We start from the raw sequence: 12,987 nt of genomic DNA, 5'->3' as shown, positions 1-12,987 counted from the left end.
CGAGCCAGGTCACAATATCTTAATAGGATACATAAAATACAATTTTTAAAGGAAATAGACTAAGAAAGCAGAGCATTTTATATTGTTTCAAGAATCTTTTTTGTTTCATTTATGTAGAGAGATATACAGGGTGGCCATAAAGTTCATGTGCAATTGCACAAGGGCGAGATACATTCATCCATGTGTATGTGTGTAAAACTAGGTCACAATGCAAAATGTAGGTAGTTATCCAAGAAAAAAAATCTAAAAATACTGAGTTTGTATATTTGAATGTTACTAATAATTCTGAGCTTCACATTCTCCCTCTGTAACACAGGGGTAAGAATAGCTATTTTGATGGTGTGTTATGAGGATTAAGGGCAGTAAGATATGCAAAGTAGCTTACATAGCAGATGTGCATACAAGACAAGCAAAGAGGATCCCTTTACCAAAACTAATCCATTTAAAACTTAATTGATTAGGGCCCTGTCAAGTGTGTACAGGATTACACGTCAAGACCTTACATTCATTAAACAGCAGATGCTGGCATGAATGTAGACAGAGAGGAACTCTTACACACTGTTTAGTGGGACTGCAAACTAATATAACCTCTGTGGAAAACTATGGAGATGCCTCCAAGAATTTAAAGTAGACCTACCATTTGATCCAGCAATCCCACAGCTGAGTACATACTCAAAGGAAAAAAGGTCATTTTATAAAAAGGAGACCTGCACTGGAATGTTCACAGTAGCACAATTCATAGTCAGAAAAATGTGGAAACAACCCAAGTGTCCACAAATACATGAATGAATTAATGAAATGTGGTATATACATACCACAGAGTACTACTTTGGCATAAAGAAAAATGGCAGTTAAATAGCATTTGTGACAACCTGGAAGGAACTGGAGACCATTCTTCTAAGTTAAACATCACAGAAATAGAGAAACAAACACATGTCCTCTATGCCAGGTTGGAACTGATCAATCAACATTTAAGGGCACACATGGAATAAATCTCAGTGAAAGTCAAGCTGGGGAGGTAGGAGGAGGGGACAGGTAAATGCACACCTGTTGGGTATGGGTGCGGGACACCCTTATAACCTTGACTCATTTTGTGTAAAAACAAAGCATGTAAAAAAAATATACGCATACCCTCTAATATTCCGGGAAAAAAAAGATTGCTCAGTTAAGAGTATTTTACTATAATTAAAAATTTAAAAAGAAAAAGTTCATTAAACTAATTTTTAAAATACTTTCTGATTAAAAATACAATAATTTGAAAAAATTTATCAGTGAGAACATAGCTTAATTAACTCACTTTGTTTATTGATTTTTTTTAAGGTCATTGCTTCTTAATTCAGTATAAGTGTTTTTAATTTACTTATCTGTTCACTCAAGTAATATTTTTAGAAGCTGGAATACATCCAAAGAAACACGATAGAAACTTTGAGGAGACTCCAAACTTGTCCTAAGAAGAACAGTTAAAGAATCTGCTGAAAGCCTATGGAAAAGAATATGTAGAATGATACTGATTTAATATATTAAAAAGGATTGCCTCATAGTGGAAAGGTGAAATGTGTTCTTGGCAGAAGGAAGAATGACGACCAATTTATTAGAAGTTTCAGGACCATAGATTTTAGCTCAAAATCAGAAACAAAAAGTTATACCTGAGACTTGTTCCAAAATATTATAGCTACTGCAGAAGGTACGCTCCTCTGGGAAGGCAGGGTGATATGGTTGGAGTTGACATCGTGTCTTTAACCTTGAAGATTCTGTGATTTTTAGACAAGTTTTGTTGGGCCATTTTGATAGGCCATATACTAAACTTTTCTTTGACATTGAAGAGTCCCAGGTGATGTGTAAATCAGATTTTATTTTTGCATAAATAGACCTTAAAATTAAGTCCAGAAATATTAAGGATCTTGCATATTTTTATCTGTCAGAGAATCTATGGATTTGTCAGATCAGTTTCCATCGATTCATAGGCATTTTGCTTATCCCTGACTATATTCTGAATGTCTTCCATTTTTCATTTATTGCATGTGTCTTGAGTACTTGATTAGAGACAAAATAAAAATCTATCTATTCGCTCATTTTTAGCAGTTCTAAGTGTGAGTGAACCTTGGTGCAAATATAGACAAGACGGGGGAATGTAAGTGTTAAAATATCAATAAGAAAGAATAAAACTTAGAAGTGTCCTGATGGGCTCGGCGCCTATAGCTCAACCGGCTAAGGCGCCAGCCATGTACACCTAAGGTGGCGGGTTCGAATCCCCAGCCCGGACCCGCCAAACAACAATGACGGCTGCAACCAAAAAATAGCCAGGCGTTGTGGCGAGCACCTATAGTCCCAGCTACTTGGGAGGCTGAGGCAGGAGACTCGCTTGAGCCCAGGAGTTGGAGGTTGCTGTGAGCTGTAATGCCATGGCACTCTACCCAGGGGGACAGCTTGAGGCTCTGTCTCAAAAAAAAAAAAAAAAAAAAAAAGAAGTGTCCTGATGGTGGCTTATCTTAGAAAGGGCATGATTAGTATCACCTAAAAGGAGTATGGTAATTATAGGGGAAGATTTCTTCATCTGTAGCTTTTGGAAATGCTTTCAGTGGCTTTAAATCTTGTTGAGAAGGTAGAGTGACTTAAAGGATATCCTAAATTATAATGGAGTTTCAAAACCTGGAAAGTGACGGCCTCACCTCTGACACAATTTATAGGTGAGGAATCAGAGCTATAAAGTTGGGGAACTGATGCCTAAGTAGGAAACAGCTAGGAGAAAACATATGTTCCTTGACTTTGAATCTACTGCTGTAGTATCAGTCTGGATGAGTTCTTTTCCTGAAACATTTCCTGTGCATCTGATGGCCTTAGGTGGCTCCGCCTTTTCTCTTAGGTGGTTTAGCTATGGCTTGTAATTAGGACTAGGATCTTCCATTTTTCACAGTCAGTAGTAATGGAGAGTGGCTTTGTCTGAACAGATCATTCTGAATGAAGCCTTAGAGATGTTCTCATTCAGAAGTTTTCAAATGTTATTTTAACAGTGAAGCCCTTTGTTCAAATACTATTTATGCAGCAGATGGTCATATATAAAGCAGATTTTGTGAAAGGTAAATGATCTAGTTGAAATGAGGACCAATGAACTTGGGGCCACATTGCCTACTCCTGCTTTTCATCCCATGACCAAATACCCATTAAGCTCCCTAGAAATACATTTTTTTCCAAAAAATTTAATTCTTGGCTTTTGTTTGACAACCAAGGCTTCTTTAAATGAAGGGAAAGGAGAAATTAATTAGAAACATTTTAGGGGAAAAAAATCACCTTGTGTAATATGACAAAAAATAGCCTAGAATAGGGGATTGCAGTGGGGATGACTCCAGAGAATCTAGGGGATGGGAAATGTAAGTAAATCTGAGGAAGCTGCCTTCATGCTGCTCAAAACAGGTGTAAATATTAATTAGGAGTATAATTGACTCATCATGTCTAATACCTTTCTAAAATAAAACAAAATCGGTGACAATACACATACTTCTCTGAGTGTAAATAATTGTTGGTGCTGAAGTGTGGATGCCTGTCAAGGTCTGCAGGGAATTCTGCAAAATAGTAAGTGATTTGGACAAGCGGCCCTGTAATCTGATAGGACAGTGTCTTTAAAAGAAGCTGGTTTTCCTTTTCATGGATTGTCTGGAACTCAGCTGGAACCTCCAGACCCTTCCCCAGCTGAGGTTCAGTGATCTCTGGATAAGGGAAATGGAAGGGGGGCCAAGAACATGTGATCACAATTCAGTGGTCACCCATCCATCGACGAATTCAATTCAAGGCCAGGGTTAGTTGTTACCGATGTTTTTAATGATTACATTGCCAGTGAGCTCATGTTTTATAATTTCCTGGGCCCTGAGTCTCCCTCGAGGTGGTGACATTTTTTATAACCCGCTTCAACGCGTTTACTTTCCCAAATCCGTGACGGAGTGTTAGGGAGCACCTGCTACTTGTCTGGGGACGCTTCCTGCCCTGCACTGTGGATGGTCTTGGCGCACGCGGGTAACTCTCCCTCCGGGAGGAAGTGAGTCTGGGTCCCCGTGGTGCCGATGACCAGCACGTTCCTCTTTAAGTCGATGGAGCACTGGTGCCTCCTGAGCATGTCCAGGCCGAGGAGCATGTCCATGGGCTGCTCCTCCAGGATGGAGAAGGAGGACTGTAAGAAATCACCTTCGATCTGAATCTGCGCCAGGTGCACACGGCCGAGGATCCTCTGCGTGCCCACGCCCTTGGCGACCCCCGCCCAGCGCCGGTCCACCAGCCTCATGATGTTGCACCTGTCAGCGCAGGCCTGGCTCATGATGGTCATCTGGGCGCCCGAGTCCACGAACGCCTTCAGGGGATGCCCATTCACCTTGCAGTTGATGTAGAGCATGGCCACCTGCCCGAAACTCTCGGGCGCCTCTTCCATCGCTATGTTCATGTTTTCTTCGATGTTCTGCTGCCGGATTTCTTCCTCTATTTTGGCCTGAGCTTCCAGATCAAACGGGTCAGCCGAGTAGAGGCGAAGTCTCTCTTGCTCCCTTAAAGCCCGTTCCCTCTGCTGCTCCATGAGGACCTGCGTGAAGGTGTCGAGGTTCCCACTGAGCAGGGCCTCGGCCAGCGCGGGGTTGCGTTCCTTCAGCAGCGACAGGTCGTGCGGGCTGGACAGCAGCATGCTGCGGATCAGCGCCGGGCTGTCCAGGCAGCGCACCGCTGCCTTCTCCCCTGAGCCCAGGCCGTGCGCGCGCGAGGCGGTGCTGGGCCGCTGCCGGGCGCTGGACGTCCCGGGCACCGCGATGCCGGTGAAGTCCATCCGGGGCTGGGTCGAGGTCCGTCCCGGAGGCCGGTGGCCCGCGCTGTCCTTCTGCAGCAGAACCACTACGTCGCCGTCCTTGAGGCCATAGGAGCCCAGGGAACAGTGGTCGTCAGCCAGGAGTCGCTCCATGAAGACAATCTGTATCTCCTGGGCAGGGACCCCGGACTCCAGCTCGCAGAGGACGCGAAAGTTGCGGAGCTCAAAGTCGGGGCTGACCTGGACTGAGAAGGTCGCCTCTGAGAGGTCCCTCCGCACGCAGTACACGTTGACCAGCATGGCCAGGGCCCGGGAGGGCTGGGTGGGCCGCGGGCATCGGGCGCGTCGCCGGCCGGCTGGAGCTGGTCTGCGGGGCTGGCTCCACCGCTCCGCGCGCCAAGGTGTGTCCTGGGCTCATTCACCTTTCCAAGAGGCGCGGACCCTCGCCCGCCGGGGACCCTCACCCGCGGGGGCTGCCTCCCAGCCTTAGTGCAGCTCCTGGCCCCTGGAACCTCCTGGTGACGCCAGCGTTCTGAAGCTCCTTTGCAGGCGTGCATGGAACTTAGAATGCCTGCTCCCTCCCGCGGGAACAAAGGCACTCAAAGTCTTAGGTGTCCAGCCCTTCAAAGCCTGTGTGTCACAGGGTAGGAAGGAGATTGTTTCAACTTTTTTAAAAGAGCATGTTATCATTCATTTGTTCATTTTAGAATTGCGTTCTAAGTGCTTTACTCCCCTCCCCACCCCCACCCTTGCTCCCCCAAACAGTAAAGATTGGTTCTCTACATTCTGTGTGAAGGGATGAGTCACGCTCAGCTTCTGCCATTGGGGAGCCCACACCCTGTGAAAGGACAGGCAGTGAATGGGCCAGTCTCGTACTAGAAGTGAGCACTTTACAGACATGCAGCTTCTACTCTGTACTCTACCAACAGAACAGAGGATGCTTTTCTAAAAAGGAGACTAGCTGGATGTTGAGAGATGAGCACTTTCCAGATGAAAAGTGGTTGAGGGTCACTCCAGATGAAAGGAATTACACATTTCAAAAGCAAAAATTCATGACAAGGCCTCTTCTTTCTAAAGAAAAGTAAGACTTTCTATGCAATAGAAGAAATTTGTACATGAATTTGAGTGGCAGGATCCAACACTGGGAAAAAATGGTTGGAGCCAAAATTATAAAGAGGCCTATGTTAGAAAGAGCCATTTAAATCCAAGGAGTTTAAGTATTATCAATAACAAGAATCCCCCCCCCCAAAAAAAAAAGAAAAAGAAGAAAGGAAGGAAAAAAAGAAAGGACAGAAAATGGAAAACATTTGAAACAGGAATTTGTAATTTGTTTTGGATACTTGGAGGACATACGTAATGTGGCTGGAGGCCACTTGGGAGGCTTTTTAACCAAAGAGGGGGGTCTTGCTAGAATCTGAAAACCCAAAGAGGACTGAAGTCTAAACCAGTGTTTTTCAAACTTCTTTTATCTCATGGAACACCTGAACCTATAGTTAAACTTCCATTAACAAGTTATGTTGATAAAAAAAAAAAAGTTTAAAAAATAATATATTTACTGTGCTTTGAACTTCTTTTGAAATTAATTAATGATCTTTAAAAATTTTTGCAGCACACTTAAGATCCCCTCAAGGCACACCAGTTGGCTGAGGAACACCAGTTGAAAAAACTGGTATAACTAGCAGAAAGGAAAAATGATGCTTGAGTAAAAAGAGCAAAATGTGTTAACCCAGTAGAAGTGGGGAGGTCAAAGGATCTGAGTGTGTGAATAATACAGAGAGTCTCTACAGTAGAACACTGATCTGGAAAGGAGTAATGAGCCAAACCTTTGACGTGACCAATTTGACATTGATTCTATAGTAAAATACATCACATATGGCCCCGGAGTCCAAACATCTCTTTCTCTGAAACTAAGGCACAGCCACTCACCCCCCTCCACACATGCACACACACACACCCCTCAGAGTGGAATCTCTTGAGTAAGGTAGAGAAGTCCTTCAGAGCAAATGGCAATCAGAAAGAAATCCCTTGCATGCTGGCCATTTTTCTCTGTGTTTCATAAAGCATTTTGTACTGTAAAAAGCTGTGCTTCCCATGCTGGGTTACTAGGTCTGTGCACTTCATAAGTCTGCTGACTCTTCCTTTAATCAGGAGAGTCAACAGCATCTTCCTGGGTCCCCTTCCCTATTTTGAGCATTGTCAGAAGCCTGTACCAATACACCAATCCAGAGAGAAGGATGTTGCAGCAGTCTGAAGAATTTTTTACTTGGCTTCTATTCCTCATGTGTTGGTCTCAGATGGAAGACTGTGTCTCACTTGTTCTAATTATCAACATGTGTCCATATATGTATTCGTTTGAACTACAAATATTGACTGAGTGCCCAGCATCTGTGAAGCACATGCTGAGTGCTGGAGACACAGACGTGAATGATGTGAAATGCAGGCGGCATTCTGAAAAAGGCCCCCAGTCTATAGGAAGACACATGCTCACATACACGCTGGAGGCAAGAGAATACCACAGTGGAGCCTGCACGCCTCAGCAGAAATTAATAATTTTTGGAGAATTGATGAGGAAGGTGATAAGGGATGTTGGTCAGGGAAAGCTTCCTGGAAGAACTAGGCGTGGAAGGAGGACAAGGTGTTAATCACGCAGGGTGAACCAGGGCAGAGAAACACAGGCTGAGAGAGAGGACCTGAGTTATGGCCTTTAACTGGAAGGCAGTGCTTCATAATGTGAGGATTTTTTAAATTGTAGGAAAAAACATGTAGCATTATAATTTTCTTCCTATTTGTAGAAGTGAATGGCCCTTTGACCCAATATGAAATGAAAGGTGCAAGCAGCGATACCCAAAGATGAGACTGGAGCAGAGATGTTCAGACAAGATTTATTGAAAGGGGAGGGTGACCCACCTGGGCAGAGCAAAGGTGGCATCTGTGCCTGGGGGCAGTTAGAAGGGACCCCTTTTATATGGGGCAAATGGTGGGTGAATTATATGGTGGTGGGCAGATTCCACAGCTTGCTTGGAGGGCTTTGGTGAGTTAGGGTCCTTTGGCACCAACTTCTCAGAAGTGGGATAACTAGTCCTTTCTGTCTTTGTCTTAGGAGGAGAGGTGGAGAGAGGGAGAGAGTGAGAGGAGGAGCAGGAGGAGTTTGTGTGGGGTTGCATTAGGCCCCCTAACATTAAGTTTTTAATTTTCCTCTGTGGTTCTTAGTATCCTGATAAGTTTATCTGAGATCACTAATAGTTTGTCCTGATTTGGGGAACAACCATCATGTGAGGTGTCACATGCAAACTGCTTTGCTGAAGAACAGATTGAGAAATCAGTGAGACTTGGGTTTAATGTTCTTTTTCTTTTTCCCTCAAGTTGCTTTGTACAGTTTGTTCGTAAAGCCATAATAACTTGGGATAATCCTAGGGCTTTGGGTTTTTTATATAAATAGTGGATACTATTTATGTAGAATAAGCTTTTTATGGGAGTTCACATTAAAAGAAACTGACATCTTTTAAAAATACATCACCATTGCCTCGATACTGAACATATTTAAGTGTTATATGATATGTAAAACTCTTTACTTTGGGTGGCATTTTGCATTTATATGCTTTTTAACTATTTTATATTTTACTGAGAACACAATCTGGAAAGGAAAACCATCTCAAAATCTGGCCAAGGAACTGTCGTCATGCTGTAGGTCACGGGACGTCAGGCCTGGCAGAAATCCTTTGGGTCTTGTAGTCCAGTCACCCATCCAGGCCTTAAACCTCTTCATGAAACATCATAGAATCTGAAAAGATAACACAGTCTCCTGGGGCTGTGGGGGACTCCTGTTTACATGTTTTTGATTCTTTCATTTTACTCATTACGACAGGTGATTCAAATAGTATGTTTGTAATTCTCTTAGCTCAAAATTTTAGTTTAAGACATCTCCTGGCTGTGTAATGAATCTAAAGGTCATTGAGAGTATATATAAATAGCCTTAAATATAAGCTGTTGTTATGCTATAAATTCTTATTTCACAGACTGTTGAGAAATCGATGATATGAATTATAGGTGTATTAATCTAGGTAACTGAAGATTATTGAAACTATTCTGGAAGAGTTTTTTTGAGGTATATTCTCTTACTTTTTGTCCTTAGTACAACGTAGGAACATAATTGAATCTTTCTATGATAAATGAAACTCCTTCAAGGTTTCAGGCCTGTCACCCAGAAATCAATTCTCATTGTGTGTCCTAAATACCCGGAAAGTAGACGAGATGACGCTGATTTCATGTTGGCCAAGTAAATAACCCCAAAGTTATCTTTTTGGAATAAATCCACAATAATACCTTTTATAATTTATCTCTTTCTAAAAATCTAATGCAGGAAAAAAAATCCAGATAATTTAGGGTTCTACTTAGTGCAGTCAGTTGATATTTAAATTACTATTTATTGCTTTACAAAGTAAATAAATGTTTTTTTCTATGAAAAATATAGCCTATCTGCATAAATGTCACTATGTGACCTATACAAGAATTAAAGCATGGTAAGTAAGTACATTTACTTGCTATGTAGGGATTCCTTTCTCTACATTTGTATGGTATTACCTCTAAATGTAATCCAGGCTTACAAGACACTTAAATCATAACTTACCAAGACAGTTAAATCATCACTTGAGATTCTCAGTGCAATTTAGAGAGATGCAGAATTTTTGAAGCTGTTCTCTTAGGTTAAATAACTATTTTTTCCACTGTTCTTTTATTTACTTTACAATAATATGGTAAATTGTTCCAGAACAGTCATAAATGAATAACACACATTTCTTCAGAAAGTTAATTTATTTAATAGGCACATTGAAAAGTTCTATAATGAATTAACACCGTTAGTATCCTTTGCATCTGCTCAAGAATACGTGAACCATCTTTAAGAAATCTTATGTGTTAAAAGCAAAGAATTTTCCAGTAGGACGGCGTACCAAGTTAAAATAAGAAACATTACCTCCTACTTGAAGCTCAGTAGAAATGCTGCATAAAATATTTTCAGGTTTTTCCTAAGCCCTTATTGTTAAGGGCTTATTTAGTCCATATATGTTTAAAGAATTTTACACATAAAAAGTCCATACACGTATTTACAAAAAAAGAAAAAGTGCTATAATGAAAGTCTAAGCTTTTGTTAGTAGTTTGGACTATGAAAAATAGAAGCTTAGAGTTGCCTGTCTTTGAAGTTTGAACACCATGGTAAGATCTATTAAATACACACATATATAAACAGATATATGTAATTGAAGAAACTCATGAATTCTGGGAATTTAGTTTGTATTACTTTGAAAGTACAATCAAAAGATTATGTCATTTTCCTTTGGGGGAAATGTTCATAGGATACTTTATTGCCATATTTTATAGTTTTATTTAGCATTGTATCATGAAAAGAGATTCACTTATTAAGTTATATATTACATGTTGAAAATAACATAATATATAATAACATAATCTCCTGATAACTTTTGGCATTTTCAAACCACTTCCTAAGTCTCTAGTGTATGTTTACTTACAATTTTGTGCTGTCTGATCCCTTCCAATGTCTTAATCATATTATAAAAATTACTCTGATCTATAAAGCTTACACCTTGTTATTGAAGGCTTAAAGTTTATTTATGACTTATGAGAGACTCATTTATAGATTAAATAAATGTAATGCAACAAATTAAAAACAAGATAAAAAAGATTTATGACTTTGTGGGTTGGCATTTACTTGTTTCTTGACTTTCAGTGTAGCTTAGTAAAGGAATGTTTATGTATTCTTATTCCTGCTGTGTGGAGAATAGCCATGTAAGGTGAAAATAATAATGATGTTAATGAGGCTGTAGGTTTTGAATTCAACTGAAGCTCAAGTCTCTGCACTATAGAAAGCTAACGTGTTCCTGGCTTGGTCTTCCAGGTCTCCCTAGTTGTAAACCAAAACAGTGAATGTTGTCTGAAGGCTCCTCCCTCCTGTTTCAAATGTTATCAAAGACCTGCACCATTACAGAAAGAAGGATATTGCTTTTTGAGAGAAAGCCTTATTTAAAAATCACTGTTAGTATAGTCTTGAAATACCAATGAGACCCATTCATAAGTTCAAATACATTTTAATAACTTCATCATAAATTTCCTTTGTCTGAATATTAATGCTAGTATCTACATGAATTCAATATTGTATTTACGTAATCATATATTATCCAGAAAATGAGAACATCGGCTAGTTTCCCCTTGTGTGATATTAATAGTCACCAAATAATACCTTCTAGGTATATATCTCTTCTAGAATGGTTGATTAAAAAGACATATATCTCTGAGAATATTCTTTAACCTCCAAGACCGATAGTGTACATAAGATTAAAACGTCAAACAGAGTAAAGCAAAGTCAGCACTGTCATTTTATGATACTTTTATATTTTATTTCATTAAACCTATACATGGCACATTTTTTCTATTCATTTTTTTTTTAATATCAGATACCTCAACTTATCCAGCTTTGTAATATTCAAAGTTCCTAACACAGGGTATTGATGATGATGCATTTCCAGAAATGTTTGAGTGAAGAGCCACAGGCCCACACATTGGTTCAGAATCTGCATAGAACAGAGTCATGAAAACCCTTCCTCTCTGCAGTGCTTTTTACTGCTGCCAGGAGGATGCTGCTGAGGTTTGAAACCACTGCTTGTAATTGTTTTCTATTCAGTTCTGTTTATGATTTCTAGGCTTTCATGCTCTTTGTCGTTTTTGGTGGGAAATTGTTGGAGTACACCATCATTGGAAGCATCTCAGCTTGGCCCCATTAATTGCACAGAAGTGTGTGTATTGGGAAAGTTATGGATTGTTTAGCATTAACACAATGAAAGTGAGGTTTTTCTCATTTGGAGATGAGCTTAGAAACATGTTAGTAATTTCTCATAGTAAATATTTAATGACTACTTCCTATGAGTGAGGCTCTGAGTGAGGAGCTTTGAGGATGAATGTGAGTTGGTTTCCTCCTTCAAAGAACAGGCATCTCCTAAGGGAGATAAAACTCATGCCCTTGGGATTATTTTATGTAATAGAAAAAAAATAAGTCATGATAGATGAATAAATAAAATTCTGTGGCTGTTTACAGGAGGTGAAATTTTTTTGTGTGGTATGGAATGGGCCTAGCCAGAACACTTACTGGAGAAAGTGCTGTTGACATGGGCCTGGAAGAATGATGTGGTCACAACTGTGGTTAAACTTAAACTTCCCTGGGTTCCAAGAAGCAACCCTTCCTTGATGTATCATACCACACTCTTGACCTCACTCTCCTCCCATGCATGTATATTATTCTGTTCATATTTTTCCTGGTGGATGCTATAACCAAATGGATGCATTAAGATGGTAGGATTAGTGTAGGGAAGGAACAGTATGTTTAGCCTGCTCAAAATGTAACCTCCACCACCCCCATTCACCCACCACAACATAAATGGAATGAATGCCCATTCTGGCCTTCCCGGTCTTTATTTCATGACAAGACATCATGTACCCTGAATTAAAATATGAATAGTCCATCCCCTCAGTTCACTTTCATCTTTCCTCCACTTTAAAGTTGGTGAGGATTCCTTCAAGACTTTGCCCTTTACTGGTAGCTTTTGTTATTCTCTAGGCTGAGAAAATACTTGGTGGAAAATAGGTAGAGGATGTGTGCATCAGGGGTTTCCAAAAGTCCCTATAGGTGCTATCAATATGAATGAGTATATAGGCTGACTATCCCTTATCCAAAATACTTGGGACCAGAAACGTTTCAAATTTGGAATTTTTCTTTTTGATTTGGAACATATACGTGTACGGGATAGAATGTCCTAGAAACAGAACCCAAAATTCATCCATATTTTCTATACACCTTATATACATAACCTAAAGGTAAATTTGTATAATATGTTTAATAATTTTATGCATAAAACAAAGCTTTGACTTGCATTTTGACTGTAACCCTTCGTGTGAAGTCAGATGTGAAATTTACCATTTGTGGCATCAGGTTGGCCCTCAAAAAGTTTCATATTTTGGAGCTTTATGATGTCAGATTTATACTTTAGGGATGCTCAACCTGTGATTAGTGGATGTAAAACTTTAATTTTAAAGAGGGTGTGGATAGTGCTAAACACTTACTGAGATGCAATACAAAACTCCCAGAGTAACCAGTTCTCCTACTGTCATATAAACACATTTATCTCTGTGACAAGAGACCC

General features: G+C 40.2%; 1 protein-coding gene across 1 annotated transcript; it reads right to left on the bottom strand.

Annotated features, from left to right (window-relative positions):
* Nucleotides 1–3,952: 3,952 nt before the first annotated feature.
* Nucleotides 3,953–5,080, bottom strand: DDI1 (DNA damage inducible 1 homolog 1). The gene has a single exon (XM_012812291.1). The coding sequence runs from the start codon at nucleotides 5,078–5,080 to the stop codon at nucleotides 3,953–3,955; it is 1,128 nt and encodes a 375-aa protein (XP_012667745.1).
* Nucleotides 5,081–12,987: the final 7,907 nt, after the last annotated feature.

This window comes from Otolemur garnettii, unplaced genomic scaffold (genome assembly GCF_000181295.1).
Source record: "Otolemur garnettii isolate 467f Iridium unplaced genomic scaffold, OtoGar3 scaffold00200, whole genome shotgun sequence".
NCBI lineage: Eukaryota > Metazoa > Chordata > Mammalia > Primates > Galagidae > Otolemur > Otolemur garnettii.
This window is presented reverse-complemented; position numbering and strand designations above follow the sequence as displayed.